Raw genomic sequence first — 17,785 nt, forward strand, 5'->3', positions numbered from 1 at the left:
GGCCATCAGGCACTCAGGCAGGCGAGCGGTTAGGATCCATCAGTCCTGGATTGTGAGAGGGATGTCATGCATCCCCCAAGGGGTCCCAGATTGCAGAGGGTGCAGGCCAGTCTGAGGGACACCCCCCCACACACACACGAATTTCGTGTACCAGGCCACTAGTCTATATATATAAAAGCCTAAGTGACCGTTATGACTGAATGACTGGAACGACAGGTTGACCAGTCACTATGATGCACACTGACCACCAGGGGTCAGACACTCAATGCAGGAGCTACCCCCGGTGGTCAGTGTGCTCCCATAGGGGGAGCGCTGCTCAGCCAGAAGCCAGGCTCATGGCTGGCCAGCACAGCTGCAGCGGTGGGAGCCTCTCCCGACTCCACGGCCTCTCCCAACTCCGCAGCAGAGCAGCAGGCACAGCGGGTCAGGATGAACACAAGCAGCATAGTGCCGGCTCAGGCTCCTCCCTGGCCGCCTGCCGCTTGGCACACTGCTACACCCCTTGGGGGATGTCTGACTGCCGGTTTAGGCCTGGCCTGTGGGGATCGAGCCTAAATCGGCAGTTGGACATCCCCAAGGATCCTAGATTAAGATAGGGCACAGGCTAGGCTGAGGGAACCCGCCCCCCCCAATACACGAATCTGTGCACTGAGCCTCTAGTGACTTTTTAAAAGACAAATGGAACCTAAGTAGCCTTTATCATAGTATAACTGGTTTTTCAGACCACTTCCTCTAACTTATTCAAGTTTCCTAGAAACTACACACAGGCTAAAGAAGACTAAATGGGTGTAGGATTTTCACTACAATTACTAGAAACTCTCTCTAATTTCTATGTTTATTGAAAATATATAGTACTTCTTTCTTTCTTTACTTTCCAACAGTATTAACTGCAGCTTTTTTATTGATTCAAGCTTAGTAACATTTATTCCCAATATCATTCCAGTTTTCATTCACTAGTTGCCACAATGTGTGTGTGTGTCTGTGTGTGTGTGTGTGTGTGTGTGTGTGTGTGTGTGTGTAAAAGAGAGCGAGAGAGAGAGAGAGAGTTTTAAAGTGCAATTCATTATACTCCACACACTAAGATCACATTTGCCTTCACAGAAAAAGTGGGTTCTTGCTTCCTATTACAGTAAGCTTCAAGTTCTCTGGCTGACCTATAAGTGGCTGTAAGTCATAAAAAATTTTTAAAATATAGATGGTTTTATCTGTGTATTTATAGAGTAGATTCTCAATAGCCTTTCTTCTTTGAGGCACTAATAGAGAATTCAAATGGTTTTCAATCCTGATTACATTGTTAAAAAATAATTGAGGTTGTAATAACAGTCATAACTATTATTTTTTGAGCACTTACTCTGCACCAGGCACTATGCTAAGCACTTTTCAAGCTTAATAACAACCTGTGAAATTGATAGTATTATCACTCTCATCTTATAGGTGGCAAAACTGAGACTGTGAGAGGTTTAAGCAAGTTGCTGAGGTCACTCAGTCTATAAGGGGGAACTATGGTTCAAATCCTGATCTCTGACCCCACAGTCCACACATAATATAGTTATTAGTTAACAACCCTCCCCAGTGGCAATATCTGAAAATAGCTACTCCAATGATGACCACTATAAAAAATAAACAGAAAATAATGTGGGTTGGCAAAGACATGAAAAAATTGGAACCTTTGTGCACTGTTGGGGGAGAATGTAAAATGGTGTAGCAGCTATGGAAAACAGCATGGTGATTCCTCAAAAATTAAAAATGGAACTATCATATGATCCAGCAGTTTCATTTTTGTATATATACCCAGAAAAAATTGACATCAAGGTCTCAAACAGATATATTAATACACCCATGTTTATAGCAGCATTATTCACAATAACACAAAGGTGGAAGCAACCCAAGTGTCCATCAACGGATGAATGAGTAAACTAAATGTGGTATATATATTAAAAGACAAATGGAACCTAATTAGCATTTATCACAGTATAATTCCCTCCTGTGAGGTAGCACATCATGTCCCCTGCTACACCACAGATGAACCCTGAAGACATTATGCTAAATGAAATAAACTAGTTACACAAAGACAAATATTGCATGATTCCACAAACATAAGGCACCTGCAGTAGCTAAATACATAAAAAGAGAAAGTTCAATAGCAGTTACAGGGTGAGGAGAGAGAAAAAGAAAGCTATTGTTTAATGGGCATAGAATTTCAATTTTGCAAGATAAAGAGTTCTGGAGATGGATGGTATGCAATATGAATATACTAACACCACTGAACTGTATACTTAAATATAATCAAGTTGGTAGATTTTATGGTATGTATATTTTACCACAATTTTTTTTTTAAAAAGCTACTTTGGCTATTGTAACTCCCTGGCACAGACCTTGAAAAGTTTGGAAATTCCCCAGTCATTGAGGTACGTCTCTCTGCTTGGCCCCAAAAGACAATAACCCAGTCTAAAATGTCCCTTTTGTGTGTCTCTGGATGCCGGAGTCCATTGTCTTCACTAGCTGAGTTTAGACAGAGACCCCCCAAAAGCTAGTAGCCCTTGAAAGTCCTAGCAAAGGTCAGGGCTGTGCACCACCCAGTTAATTAAGACGCCACCCCGTTAATCTAGCTAAAGCATCATTCCCACCTTAGTTCACTTAATTCCTTAGATACTTGTGTAGATCCTTGTTGATTATTGTTGATCAGATACTCTGCCTATTCCTGGAAATCATCTACTGATGAGCTAATCAGATACTTTGTCTATTCCTGGAAATTGTCTGCTGATCTGTGTGTCATTGAAACCTCCTTACCTAAGGCTACCCCGACCTCAATAAAAGATCGGAGTGGCCTGAGCTTAGGTGGAAGTCCCTCTCCTTGAGTTGGACTTGCCCGCCTGGTCCCCCGATATTGCAAAATTATCTCGTGTCTTTTTCTCTCATTTGTTGTGCCAGATACTGAACCCTACTCCATGCGGGACGTGGAGGGAGTCCTACTCGACGCTGGGCTTCCAGCCTGTCTTGTGAGTTAAAGGCATAAGGGTTACATGGGTAAAGCAGACACGGCTCTGCCCTGAGAGGGGCATGGTCGATGCGGGAGATGGGCACGTAGGCACTGAATGCCTTCTCAAGGGTGTCCCTTACCTGGGAAAACATGATCTCTCCCCTCATGAGACGGAAACTGGAACTATCCGGGTCTCCTTTCTTGAAAACTTCATTGAGAAAGCCTCTGAAAGACACATGTCATAAATGTCCAAGGACTTCATCACAGTGGCAAATGGGGACAGACACTGTTTAGATCTGTGGGAGGCAGTTAGACAGACATGAGCAGAGCAAGGATGATGGGCCTGGAGCTGAAATACACCTGACGCCTAGATGTATTTACTGAGGGTCAGAACCTCAATGTCCTGGGGGCTTAATGCTTAAGGGCTATTCTCTGGCCCCCCTGTTCATTCCCTCTCTAGGTGGTGGTGGGGGGGGGGGTCTAACCCACATGACTAGCAACATGCCAGGGGAGGAAAGGTCAAAGGAGGGTCCGAACACATGACCAGCAATACGAAAGGTCAGGGGGTCTAAACCTCATGACCAGCCATATGCTACGGGAGGAAAGGCTACCCTGAGGGCAAAGTCCTGATTTTCCCAGTTTTTCCCATTGCTAGGCACCTGGGGCTTTCCACCCTGGTGACCTTCTGTACATGGTTGTTGTCCTTGCTCTGCTCATGTCTGTCTAACTGCCCACCACAATGTAGATGTAATGAACAGTATGGTTAAGAGTTGCTAAAAGAGACAAACCTTAAAACTCCTCATCAAAAGAAAATAGTTATAAATAAAATACTGATTTTAGTTTTCAATAAAATTGGAAATTTAGCAATCATGTTTTGTTGTAGTAAAACATACATGACATAAAACTGACCATTTTAACCACTTTAAAAAATATATATTTTTTTTATTGATTTCAGAGAGGAAGAGAAAGGGAAATATCAATGAGGAGAGAGAATCATTGATCAGCTGCCTCCTGCATGACCCCAGTAGGGTCCAGCCCACAACCCGACCATGTGATGTGACTGGGAATTGAACTTGACATCCTAGTTCATAGGTCGATGCTCAACCACTGAGCCACACTGTCCAGGCACATTTTAACCACCTTTTTAAGTGTACAGCTCTGGCATTAAGTAATACATCCGCATTGTTGTGCAACCATCACCACCATCTATCTCCAGAACTTTTTCATCTTCACATCTTTGCCAACCTGAAACTCTGTACACATTAAACCATAACTCTCCATTCCCTCTCCAGTAATAATTTTAAATCAGATTACATTGCATATATTTCGTAACCTCCTCAGGCTCCCACAAATCATTAACTATATATGAAATGCAATCTCACACTATTAACTACAATAATCTGTTAGTGACTTTCACACAACTGAACAATTGAAACTTACCATTATATCTAAAACTCATTACCTGTCCCCCAAAGGGATTCTTTACATATTGAATCCATACATTCATAGCTGATAATGTATTGGGCAGAGCAGATGAAAGCAGCAGATCTGTCCTATGATAAACTGAAGGCAAAGTAATTTGCCCTCCTTGGGGAATGTTTTGGTAAGAGTGAGTGGGGGAGGCTGGAAAGAAGGAAAGCTAAACAGACCTGGGTGTGGCAGTGTGGGGCAGAAGACGAGTGTTGTTTCCACCCCAACTGGCCAACAACAGGTGAGTGTACTGCAATTCAATGCTGCCAAGAGTCAGCACAGACCTGTGGACAAAAAGGGGCCACATACTAAACCTGACAAGCTCAGGGGAGGCCTGGGTGGTGGCCTTACAAACTCAGACACCTAAAATAGCCACATAGGATGGTCTGAAATTTAAAACTTTTTAACCAAAAGCAGTGCATGGTCTATATGACAAACCTACAGCCAACATCATACTCAATGGGAAAACACTAAAAGCATTTTCCTTAAGGTCAGAAACAAGACAAGGATGTTAGCTTTCACCACTCTTTCCACTGGAAGTCCTAGCCACAGAGATCAGACATGAAGAAGAAATAAAAAGGCATCCAAATTGGAATGGAGGAAGTAAAACTGTAATTATTCACAAATGATATGATATTATACATAGAAAACCCTAAAGACTCCAAAAAAACAACAACACCCTGTTATATATAATAAATAAATTCGCAAAGTAGCAGGATACAAAATTAACACCTGGAAATCAATGGCATTTTTATACACCAATAATGAACCCTCAGAAAGAGAAACTAAAAAAAAATCCCATTTACCATTGCAACAACAACAATAAAAAATATCGAGGAATAAAGTTAACCAAGGAGGTAAAAGACCTGTACTTGGAAAACTGTAGAACATTCAAAAAGGAAATAGAGGAAGACACAAAAAAGTGGAAGTGTACCATGTTCATGGATAAGAAAAATTAACATAACTAAAATGTCCAAACTACCCAGAACAATCTACAGATTCAACACAAACCCTATTAAAATACCACTGGCATATTTCACAGATCTACAACAAATACTCCAAAAATTTATATGGAACCAAAAAGAACCTGAATAGCAATCTTGAGAAAGAAGAACAAAGATGGAGGGATCACAATACCAGATAGCAAACTATACTACAAAGCCATTGTAATCAAAACAGCTTGGTATTGGCACAAGAATAGGCATATAGGTCAATGGAACAGAACAGAGACCCCAGAAATCAGCCTGGGGTTGCGGGCTCGATTCCCAGTGGGAGGCGTGCAGAAGGCAACCGATCGATGATTCTCTCTCATCATTAATGTTTCTGTCTCTCTCTCCCTCTCCTTTCCTCTCTGAAATCAATAAAAAATATATATATATTTTAAAAATGAGCTGCTATATTTGGTCAAACATTTAATTAACTTACCCCTAATGCCTTGGCAGGGCCAGACCAAATGATTTCACGGGTCTTATACAGCCTGTGGGCCAGACATTCCCCACCCCCGAGTTAAAATGACTAAAATGCAGTTTTCTTTGGACGCCTAAATTAATTTTCTCACATGCAAAATTAGAAAAATGCTGGCTCTAAAATTAAACTGAATGGCCCTGGCCAGTTTTCTCAGTGGTTAGAGCTTTAGCCCATGGACAAAGGGTCGCGGGTTTAAATCCTGGTCAAGGGGCAAATATTTCGGTTGCAAGTTCAATCCCCAGCCCTGGTTGGGCCCATTTGGGAGGCAACCAGTCAATGTGTCTCTCTCACAAAGATGTTTCTCTCTCTCTTCCCTCTCCCTCTCTCCTCCCTCCCTTCAAATCTCTCTCTAAAGATCAATGAAAAAAATACCCTCAAGTGAGGATTAAAATAATAATAATAATAATAATTAAACGGAGTGAATGGGAAACATATCTTGATTCGGAAATTAGAAACTTCTAAGAGGAGCATGGATAAATTCTTTTTTTTTTTTTAAAGGAAGAAAATAAATTAATAAGAAATTTTAGAAACTGTCTCTGAACTAAAAAAGGCTTCTGAAGCCAATACCCCATTCCTCCCCTTCTACAGCTCCTCCACTATACTTGCTCTCTGAGCTCCCTCCCTTGTCCTGACTTGCACTCCTTCTCCCTTGTTCCTTCCCCTTCTCTCCATATCTCCTCCACTACCACTCCCTATGGACCTAAGGCAGTGGTTCTCAACCTTCTGGCCCTTTAAATACAGTTCCTCACATTGTAACCCAACCATAAAATTATTTTCGTTGCTACTTCATAACTGTAATGTTGCTACTGTTATGAATCATAATGTAAATATCTGATATGCAGGATGGTCTTAGGCGACCCCTGTGAAAGGGTTGTTCGACTGCCAAAGGGGTCGCGACCCACAGGTTGAGAACCGCTGAGTCCTAAGGGAACATAAAAATAGGAATTCAGACAAGGATAGCCCAAGGATTCTAGCAGCTCCCTTTGAAGAATAGCTGGTCTCGGGCAGAGAGAAACCAGAAATTGTTCCCCTATTTTCTCCGAGACCCTGATGGGTTCGCAAAGAAACCTGATTAAACTGTTAGAACATGTAACCCTGGCCATTCTAACCTATATTAGTTGATATACCTACTGGCTTCTGGGAGCAAAAGCCACAGAATGACTAAGTAAGTTCACAGGAAAGCTCCTGCAGAGAGGCCTGTCCACCTTGAAGACCATCGGAAACTGACATGGGATTTAGAAAAACACACAAAAACAGAAGCAATCAGAGGGCTCCTGAGGACTATGACCAGGCATTTCCCCTTCTCTTTACTAATAGTTTAGGAGAAATTAAAATTACTATTAAAAAAGAGGAGAAGAGGAGAAATTACTAAAGCCCTTGAAATACTGGAGCTACTTTACCTGTTCTTGACCACACCTAACTAAGCCGGAGGAAAGCTTCTGTGCACTTTATAGGGAGATCTAATCATACTAACTGGGAAAATAATGATTTCAAAGCAAACCTCCCTCCACAAGAGGAACTGAACGTTCATTACAGGATGTTCCAATGCAACTTCAGGCCTTTTCCAATCACCAATATCCTTTATGCACAAACTGGAATTAAGCCCAGTACAGAAGATTACTTTTAAAAAGTGCCTTATAATTCCATGCACAAGCCCCTGTAGTTCTCCTATCCTTCCAGTAAAGAAACCAAATGGAAAAAGGTGGAGATGCATATGAGCTCTCAGAGCTATAAATAAGATAGTTATTCCCAGATATCCTGTGGTTCCAAATCCATATACCTTATTATCAGCCATTTCTGGAGATTGCCAATATTTTTTAGTAACAGATTTATATAGTGCCTTTTTCAGTATTCCAGTAGAAAAAGACAGTTAACACCTCTTTGCTTTCACCTGGGAAGACTACAAGTTTACTTGAATAGTAATGCCCCAGGGATATACAAAGAGTGCTACTGCGGACAAAAGGGGCCACCTGCTAACCTGACAAGCTCATGGCAGTCTTGCAAACTCAGAGACCTAAAAAGTAGCCACAAAGGATGGTCTGAAATTAAACTTTAACTAAAAGCAGTTATGGTGGGTAGTTACATCCTAGGTTTGTATCTACACTGACAAGGTCAACCTTTACCTTAACTGAGCCTATCTGTCTTTTTTTTTTTTTAAATATATTTTACTGATCTTTTACAGAGAGGAAGGGAGAGAGACAGAGAGCCAGAAACATCGACGAGAGAGAAACATCAATCAGCCGCCTCCTGCACATCTCCTACCGGGGATGTGCCCGCAACCCAGGTACATGCCCCTGACCGGAATCGAACCTGGGACCTTTCAGTCCGCAGGCCGACGCTCTATCCACTGAGCCAAACCGGTTTCGGCCTATCTGTCTTTTTGCATCTATAATAACATTAGAGGCCCGATGCATGAATTCATGCACAGGGGGGGTCCCTTGGGGTGGCCTGCGGGGATGGGGCCACAGCTTGCACCCCCAGCCTCGCAGCCCCAGCTAGCACCCCAAGCCTCGCAGCCCCACCTGGCATCCCGCATGGTCTGGCACTGCCCCCTCACCTGCTCCACCAACCTGCCTGCTGGGTGATCTACAACAACAGCCTTAGCCTGGTGCCACCCATTCACCTGCTCCACCATCCCACTGCGGTCCCGCTCTCGTTGGGGCCCATCGGGGCTGGCAGCTCCTCCACTGCCACCCACTGCCAGCACTGTGTAGCTGATGCCCGCCATGTTCCACACCGCCCCTGGTGGTCAGTGCATGTCATAGCGAGCGGTCGAACTCTTGGTCAAATGACAGCCCGAGGGGACAATTTGCATATTAGGCTTTTATAATATAGGATACCCTTGAAATGTCTGGGTAACTTGTAATTTCCCTTTTTTTGGGTGCCAGGACAGATAACACAAATCATCATGTTAATTGTTCCTGCACCAACCTAAGTATGTGTCTATCATTTTGCTTTTTATCTAATTCCAGGGGTTCCCCCCCACCCCCCACTTTGCTTTCTCCCACCTCTCTAATCTATCACCAATGGATTTCATGTAACTCACCTACATCCCTTCCTTTGATTGTAATGTATATATATAGATGTAACCTGCCATTCTCTGGAGCATTATCTCAGTTTGTCGAGGTTCTGCTTCCTGGCAATTGTCAACAGATTGGCTCAAATAAACTCACAAAAATTCTTTACAGGTTTGAATGGCTTTTTTTACGTTAACATTACCTATTGTCTTAGATACTAAAATCTAATTTAAATGATGTTAAATTTCCTAGAGCGTCCATTCTCATCCAATGTGTGGATGATCTAGTTTTATGCTCTAGAAAATTACTAGACTCCCCAAAGGACACAATTTACTTATTACAACAGCTAGCTATAAAGGGACATGGCTCTGACTCAGTCTATCTCAGGCAAAATGCTTCAGTTATCTAATATCCAAAAATGGGCTGCTAATTAACCCTGAGGAACCGTATCTTGTCCTCTTCAGAAAACAAGAAAGTAGCTTAGAGGATTCCTGGGTTTGACTAAGTATTGTCATAATTGGGTCCCAAATTTTTCATGAATGGTCCTGCCTCTGTATATCTTATTAAAATCAAATTGACCTGATCTAATTCAGTGGCACCCAGAAAATAAACAAGCTATATAATCTCTAAAGAATTATCTAAAACTTCCACTCTGGACACCTTAATTATAAACTTTCTAACTTTTTATACATAGTAATGAAAGAAAAGTATTTCTTTCATTACTACATATAAAAACTATAGCGATCATAGACCTACAGGCTATAATAGTCAGCAACTAGACTCAGTAGCCAAAGGGCTCCCTCCCTGCACGACAGCCATTTATGCTGTAGACATATTATGCAAACAAACACAAAAGATAGTCATGGGCTCTCCTTTATGTTCCCCATTATGTTAAATCTCCACTGAATTCTCATCACATTTTACATTTCTGTCAGCCAACTGGCTCTGCCTTCTGCACCTAATCTCATTTAAACTTCATGTAACAGTCTTAACCCAGCAATTTTGCTACTTTCTTTAAAGGATAAAGACATCAACAATGGCATTTTGCTTACCAACCACCTTCTTATTTCTAGCAATGGTTTATAGGACACTCCTTAATAATGCTGACTTAATTTGGTTTCCAGATGGAAAAGATAAGCAGGAATGTTACCAGGCTGGATATGCAATAACTTCCATGGTGGACATCATTAAAGGTTCTTATTTACCTGAATAAAATCTGTCCAACAGCCTAATTGTTCTAACTCAGGCTTATCCAGTGGCCAAAGATCAAATAGTCAATGTTTACACTGACAGTAGCTATGGAAAACAGGTTGCAAAATTGTTAGAGGCCATAGAGAAATTAAAATAGTTGGCAATTATCAAAATTCCAGGACTTCTAAAGCTGCCACCATGAAAGCAAAAGGAAATTATTTAGCTGATGCTGCAGCTAGATCTGTTTTATCATTACAAAGGGAAATGGACAGATTCCATATAACCAAGCTTTTATGGCTCTCAGAGGCAACCCTAAGCTTGTACTGTCTATAAACCAGAAAAACGTACACAGATGATGGAAAGAAACATTCCAATAATGGGTGAATAGATTTGCCTGTCCATCGCCAACATTTGGGTGGCAGCCTAATTGTTGAGGTAAAAAACAAACAGAAACAACGTTAGTCATATCTGAGCAAATCCATTTAATTTATTTCAACTATTCCTTCCTAAATTAGTAAGTTTGATAAAAGTTATTGAATAGCTAGGTATTTTGAAATAACATGAAAAACTGAGACGCTGACTGTTAGACAAGTCTTAAGTTCTCCTGCTTTGGTTTTTATGGAAGAAAGGCTGTAGAGTGGAATTGGTGCTGTTGATGAATGTCTTGTGCTTTATTGGAGGTGTGTTTCTTGAAAGTGAGTGTAATTGCCAACAGAGGAACCCATTTCTAAAGGTTACGCAATCTGTTCATAAAAGTCAATCTAGGAAATACTGACTGCTTATTTTGTGGTTATCATTGGAAACTGAGGTTTCTAATAGTTAAAAACTCAAGTAAGTTGGAAAGAAATTACCAGTATATCCTATATAATAAAAGCCTAATATGCAAATTGTCCCCTCGATCAGGAGTTCGACTGCTCCCTATGATGTGCGCTGATCACCAGGGGGCGGTGAGGAACATGGCGGGCATCGACGACGACACACACACACACTGCAACCTCTCGCCAGCTACCTGGGGGCGGGGATGATGGGGACGGAGGTGTGGTGAGAACACAGGGTGTCTGCCGAGCTCGCTCTCACTCCCCCTGTTACCCTCCCCTGGGACGCAAGGGCTCACACATCGGGGAAGCCCCCCCACCCCCCACGCTCAGGTGCCAGGCGCCCACCAGAAGCCCACCCTGTACCCGCGCACGGCCTCTTCCGGGTGAGCCTGGCAGCAGCCGTGAAGAGTACAGGGGCTGGTTGGGCTCCCTGTGGGTTCGCACAGGAGCCGGTCTATGAGGCTGGCTGGCTGGGAGAGAGCGTGCTGCTCGCCCAGCTTCCGTGTGGCACTGCTGGGCAGCCCAGAGGCCCATGCTGAGCCCCAGCCTGCGACGTCCAGTCGCGCTCACCGCATCTCTGCATGGGGACTCGGGTGGCGTGACTCAGGTGGAGGGGGGTGTGTGAGGGTCCGGGGGCCCAGGTACTGCCCAGGGCCCAGAGGTCAGCTGGGACCCGCCCTTCCACGCCAGATGCTCACACTTAGATCGAGCCAGGCCTAGGGACCGGACCTATGGACGAATTTCGTGCACCGGGCCCCTAGTAATTTTAATAATAGAAGATATAAAGTATAGAAATGCATTTTTAAGGGAAAAGGAAGAAAGTGAGTTATCCTTGGATTACATGTATAGGATTTATGTGATATGAGTGGTGCATTTTCTGCTTCCAAACGGCATATCTAGGAGGTAATATTATATTAGCCTAAAAAGATTAAAATACTTATATAAATTAAGCAGGATTATGTGGGCTGGACAAAGTACTTAATATTAAAACCAGTCTAAATTTAATGAATGTCTTTTACAGTTATTACCACAAAACAAGTGTTTGTTTTACTCAGGTTTTCAAAAAAGGCTTATGTTATGGTCTTTTGGTGAAGTTTGACAGCCTTTCAAATTTAAATTTTAAGAGACTTTTTTTAACCAAGAGATGACTTTGGGGTATTCCAATGGGGCCTGGAATACCTCAAGGATTTATTCTCTCTCCTTATAAAAGAAAAGTTTTCAAACTAATTAGGCATACTTAATATGCTTGAAATTACATGGGAAGTTTTGCCAAATAATAACTATGCTCTATATGTATACATATATTTTTTATTACAACAGATGTTCTAGAAATTTCAGCCTGCCCTAGGGAGGAACTTGCAAAAATTCAGAACCAAATTCAAACAGGAAGCTCTCAGGGGTAGCAAGAGTCAGGCAAGCCAAGAGTAATGGTTCCTGTGGGGGCGTCCCACAGTAGTACTCTGGGTGTTTGGGGTCCACACATTGGGAGTTTATGAATTGCTTCCAATGTTCAAGGCACACTTCTGATAAGCCAGGTATAGCGTTTTTAAAGTCTTGCATATTATTTGTTCTTTACATATTGAAATTGTGTATTGAATCTAAACAATATGGGCTTTATATTGTTCTTTTTGTTTTTTGTTAATTCTCACCTGAGAGTGTTTTTCCATTAATTTTTAAAGAGAGTAGAAGGAAGGGGGAGAGACAGAAACAGAGAAACATCCATGTGAGAGAGACACATCAATTGGTTGCCTCCTGCATGTGAGCTTGCAACCAAAGTACATGCCCTTGACCGAAATAGAACCCAGGACCCTCCGTCTGCAGCCAACCGTCTATCCATTGAGCCAAACCAGCGAGGGCTTTCTAATGTTCTTTTATGTCATTTTACAGTGATTATTATTTACCAAGAGATTACTATCTTGGAATGTTATATCTTACAGAAAAGCAAAGTTGTTTTTTTAATCAACTGTAATATCTAAGCATTGTGTGATCAAGTTCACCTCTTTGGTAAGCCTGTTTCCACATCTGCGAAAGTGAAGGTTGCTCTAGATTTCCCAACATCATTTGGCTTGGTGTGTTTGCAGACACCAGTCTTTTAGAAATCTTTATAAGAATAGCAGGTTAGCCCTACATGGTTTGGCTCAGTGGATAGAGCGTCGGCCTGCGGACTGAAGGGTCCCGGGTTCGATTCCAGTCGGCGGTGTGCAGGAGGCAGCCGATCAATGATTCTCTCTCATCATTGATGTTTCTGTCTCTCTCTTCCTCTCCATTCCTCTCTGAAATCAATAAAAATATATATTTTTAAAAAAGAATAGCAGGTTAAAAGGCCCTGTTGGTCTTTGGCATCACAAGAATCAAGAATTCCTTAGATGGAGCAGAACTCTCAATGTTCCTACCCTACTCCTTGTTCTTGCCAGTAGTTTAGAATTTACTCTTCCTTGGGTGTTGCCAAGGTGATCTTTCTTTTTTTACCTTTTAAAATAAATATGCTTTCCTTTCCTCTGGCTGTAGGAGTAACCTATGTTCATAAATAGGAAAACTGGAAAATACAAAAAAGTAGACAGATGAAGGAAATCATTCATAATCCCACCTGGGATTAATAATCCCAGAGATATTTGGGGATATGTCTTCCAGACATTTTTCTACATGTAGCTTTTTTCCCATAGTTGAGACCACATTGTATAAGTAGTTTGACATTTTGGTGGGTCTGTTCTTTTCACTTATTACACCTAACATGTATTTTCCAATGTCACTGAAATATTATTCCGAAAGACGGGGTTAGTGGTGCTGCGTACTAGTTTGCCATTTCCCGATGATTGGGTTTTGAAGCTGTTTCTCTAGTTTGCTATTATCGGTAAAACTGCAGGGCACGGAAACTTTTTCTCTTGGAAACCTCAGGGCCGTTTCTAAGATCCACTCCATCGCACAGAATCAGGCGGGCCGCAGGCAGCTCCGCGAGTAATGCCTCTCTCTTCAGGAACAGCTTTCTGCCTATAGCGGGCAACTCTGGAGTCCTTGGAGAGGTTTAATTTCTTAACATTTGGGAAGACACTGTATCTACTTACACGTACTGGTTTAGAGCCGGGTAATTGTTTTAACCTCCTTCCGCGGGGCTCTCAAACGACAGCGCTCTGAACGGAGGGCTGGACATCCCGAAAGGCAACTTCTAGGACGGATTCCCGCCCCCCACGGCGCCGGGTGCCCTTACCTGGGCAATGCCAACTCCTCCTCGGCGCGGCCGAGGCCGCTCGCGACCGATGGCAGCGCCAGGACCCCGTCCAAGTCGAACACGACCGCATGCAGCGCCATGGCGGCCCGAGCCTCAGCCTCCCCTGGGACACTCGGCGCTGCAGAAAGTGTGGACGCGTCTGGGCTGCAGACCGCGGGTTCCCCCCAGATCCAGTCCCGCCTGGTCCTCTGCCCCAGCCCCGCCCAGGCGCCCACCTCTGCCCTGGGATTGGTCAGCCCCTCGCCCCGCCGCCCGATGGCTCCGGGCTCGCTCCCTGACCCGGTCCCGCCGGGGTCGCGTCCCACTGAGGGCTCCTTGCAGTACCCGCGCCCTCACGGACTCGGTTTCCACCGCTTCCAGGCACCCGGAGCCGGGGCTAGAATTGCACTTCCGGATGAAACACCTGTCGCCTAAAATTAAAGCCCAAAATACCCCCGCGCTCCCACAGTAACTCCTTGAAAAGGGGGACTCAGATTCTGGAACGTGCGGCCGCTTAATGCGAATTTGGCAGAGTTTCACCATCTGGGCAGCGCTAGAGAGAAGGGAGGCCTGAGGAAGAGCCTGGGCCACGCCCAGACGGGGTGTGTGTGTGTGTGTGTGTGTGTGTGTGTGTGTGCGCGCGCCCTTATAGGCCCAGGGACCATCCCTCCTCCCCTGTCACCAGTTATCTCTTCCACTGAATCGCATTCCCATACCAACCGTGATGGACTGAATGTTTGTGCCTCCCCTCCCCCCTTTCTATGTTGAAGCCCTAATCCCAGTTGGGCTGATATTTGGAGGCGGGCCATTTATTTATTACATTTACTACGTTTCTTTCTCACAGTTCTGGAGTCTGGGAAGTCCGAGATCGAGGTGCTGGCCAGAAAGGTTTCGTTCTGGGGCCTCTTCTCTTCGCATGGACCAGGTATGTGGCCACCATTTCACTGTGGGCTCATATGACCTCTTGGTGAACCAACAGGCAAGACAGCAAGTTCTCCGGTGACTCTCCTTGTAAGAACACCAGTTCCATCTACCCTTAAGCCCTCACTTTACCCTACTTGCAAACACCCTCGCCTGGAGGATTTATCACACACCAGGTAAGCCAACTCCCTTCATTGCCCATCCCAACCACCCTCCGTGCAGGGTCAGGTCCCCACATGCCCAGAAAGCAGGTTCCAGGGACAAACTTGGGAGGAGACACAAACACACCCCAAAGTCCTCATTTATGTCCATGATCTGGTAAACATGTATAGAAATGGATTCTTAAGGTGTAGCCCAAGGGCAGAAAGTTGAAATGAGATCTGATGACTGATGGGGATATGCTTTTGAGAGATTTTGGTTTAGTCCACAAGTTTGAACAGCTGGTGGGGGGAAGGTGTATTAGTCAGGATTCTCCAGGAGATAGATATATATGATGAGGTTTCTTTTAGGAATTGGCTCACATGGCTATAGAGGTTGAGAAGTTCCCTGATCTGCTGTCTGCAAGCTGGGGAGCCAGGAAAGACAGTGGGACCAGGAAAGACTCGCTCAGAGCCAAAGGCCTGAGAATTTGGGGTGGGAGCCAATGCCGTAAGCCTTGGTCTGAGACCAAAAGCCTGGGAAGCAGGAGCACTGGTGTCCAAAGGCAGAGAAAACGGAGGTTCCAGCCCAACAGAAGGAGTGAATTCATCCTGCCTGCACCATTTTGCTTGCTCTATTCAGCCCCCCGCCCCCAAATTGGATGGTGCCCACCTCACTGGCAAGGAAGTTCTTCTTTACTCAGTCTACTGATTCAAATGGTAGCCTCTTCCAGAGTCACCCCCACAGACTCACCTAGAAAGAATGTGGTTTTTGTTTTTTCCCCAGCTATCTGGGCATCCTTAAGACCAGTCAAGTTGACACGTAAAATGAACAGACTGGTACTAACAGTCTGTTCCATTTGTGGTCTGTGCGAAATTGACAATAAGTACAGCAAAATGGAAGACTTGGGGAAGTAAAGGTGTTTTAAATGTATGACCTGCTACTTTCATCCTCATATGAGAGAACTCATAAGATACTCCCTTCTCCAAGGCCTTGGAAAATACAACGGTGTGGGAAGACTATCATCTTGATTACTTACGGGGGTAGAGGGGGGGGGTGTGTGGTATGGAAAGTGGTTTGGACTGAGATTTGAGTTAAGGAAACTTCTCAGTACACGATACATCTTCATCAGTCTTGGGAGGAAGAGCCAAGTGGGAGCCTCTATGATAAAATAATAAATAAAGTCAATACCATGTCTTTGGGGGAGTCACAAGGATTAGGAACACCCTCATATGCTGGAGGCCAATTCCAGCAGGTCATAAATGCAAGAAGTTCATCAAAAGGTTGGTGGACCTTGAGCCTTCAGTAAGGGCTGAAGATACATATTATTGCCTACTGGAATGGCTGAAAGCAATTCCCCCAAACCTGAATTTACATAAATGATTGCTTGCTGCCAGACAGCTGAGGGCATTTTAATCTATATGTTATTGCCTCCTGCTGGCCAAACAGCTGAACAGCTGAAGGCAGTCCCCACAAACTGACAATGCCTACTGTATACTAAACCTTACCTTTGATATGTATATCTACTTTGCTATAGGGCAAAATGTGGGAATAAAAAGAGCCCTGGGTCCAGAGATAAAGAGAAATTAGCTACTATAGCTAAGCTTCCTCTGTCTCCCCCATGGATTACAAATTTATATTATATTTCTAATCTGTTAATTTACACATAGCACCTTATCCAGATTCCTGAACCCTTCCAGATGCTGGGAAAGACCCCTGGCATTACTCATAGACCAGAACGATGCAGAGATGGCAATTTTGGTTACCACCACTCTACCTAAGATGGAAGGGTCTTTGTAGAATGTCAGTGGATTGTTGTGAACTGAAGTCAGTGACTCCAATGACAGATGCTGATCCCAATGTGATCCCTATTACTGCCACCACCAAATGCCCACCTCCCCAGCAGCAGTGACAAACCCTGAGCTCCAGATAAGGTCCCTGAGGCTCAAATTATTCCTCTGGTGGCAAGCTGATTACATGGAACCCCTTCCATGATAGAGGGGGCTAGCAACTTGTCTTACCTAATAATAGACAAACATGCAAATTGACCGTACCTTCGCTATGCCCAAGCCACACTCACCAGCCATGCCTACCAACCGATCCAGAGATATGCACATTAACCCAACAAAGATGGCGGAGGACAGAGCTGGGATACTTGCGTTGCAGCCACAGCTACCATGCAAGCATCCCGGATCTGGCCGCTCCAGGCCTATTGGAGATGTAGAAGTCAGGGGAGACAGAGAAGTCCGGCTCCAGCACCTGAGGCTGGCTGTGGCCTGGGAGACAAAGAAGCCACCTACCCCATGATCCCAGTCTGCAGCTGGCCGGAGAAGCCACCTGCCCATGATCTCAGGCTGCAGCCAGCCGGAGAAGCCGCCTGCCCCGTGATCCGAGGCCTCAGCAGGCTGGAGAAGCTGCCTGCCCCACATGCGCCCGCCCCATGTCCTCGGGAAGACTGAGAAGCCAGGCCCCAGTGCCTGAGGTTGGCTGCAGCCTAGGAGACAAAGAAGCCGCCTGCCCCGTGATCCCAGGCTGCAGCCAGCCGGAGAAGCTGCCCACACTGCATCACAGGGGACAC

The 17,785-nt window shown here is 44.4% G+C and overlaps 2 protein-coding genes across 3 annotated transcripts in view; one reads left to right on the forward strand and one right to left on the reverse strand.

Moving 5' to 3' along the window:
- Positions 1-14,363, reverse strand: part of EPHX2 (epoxide hydrolase 2, cytoplasmic) — a 67,157-nt gene extending 52,794 nt beyond the window's left edge. The window contains exons 1-2 of the mRNA XM_005866646.2: positions 14,149-14,363; positions 3,121-3,205 (exon numbers count right to left, since the gene is read on the reverse strand). Coding sequence (XP_005866708.1) covers positions 3,121-3,205; positions 14,149-14,249 — 186 coding nt within the window. The 5' untranslated portion in view covers positions 14,250-14,363. The remainder of the gene's footprint in view (positions 1-3,120; positions 3,206-14,148) is intronic.
- Positions 14,364-14,412: 49 nt separating this feature from the next.
- The window catches only part of CHRNA2 (cholinergic receptor, nicotinic, alpha 2 (neuronal)), a 30,182-nt gene continuing 26,809 nt past the window's right edge, over positions 14,413-17,785 (forward strand). For both annotated transcript variants that reach the window (XM_014540081.1, XM_005866649.2), the window contains exons 1-2: positions 14,413-14,750; positions 14,993-15,245. The gene's annotated coding sequence lies outside the window, so the exon portion shown is untranslated. The remainder of the gene's footprint in view (positions 14,751-14,992; positions 15,246-17,785) is intronic.

Source organism: Myotis brandtii, unplaced genomic scaffold, assembly GCF_000412655.1.
Source record: "Myotis brandtii unplaced genomic scaffold, ASM41265v1 scaffold236, whole genome shotgun sequence".
NCBI lineage: Eukaryota > Metazoa > Chordata > Mammalia > Chiroptera > Vespertilionidae > Myotis > Myotis brandtii.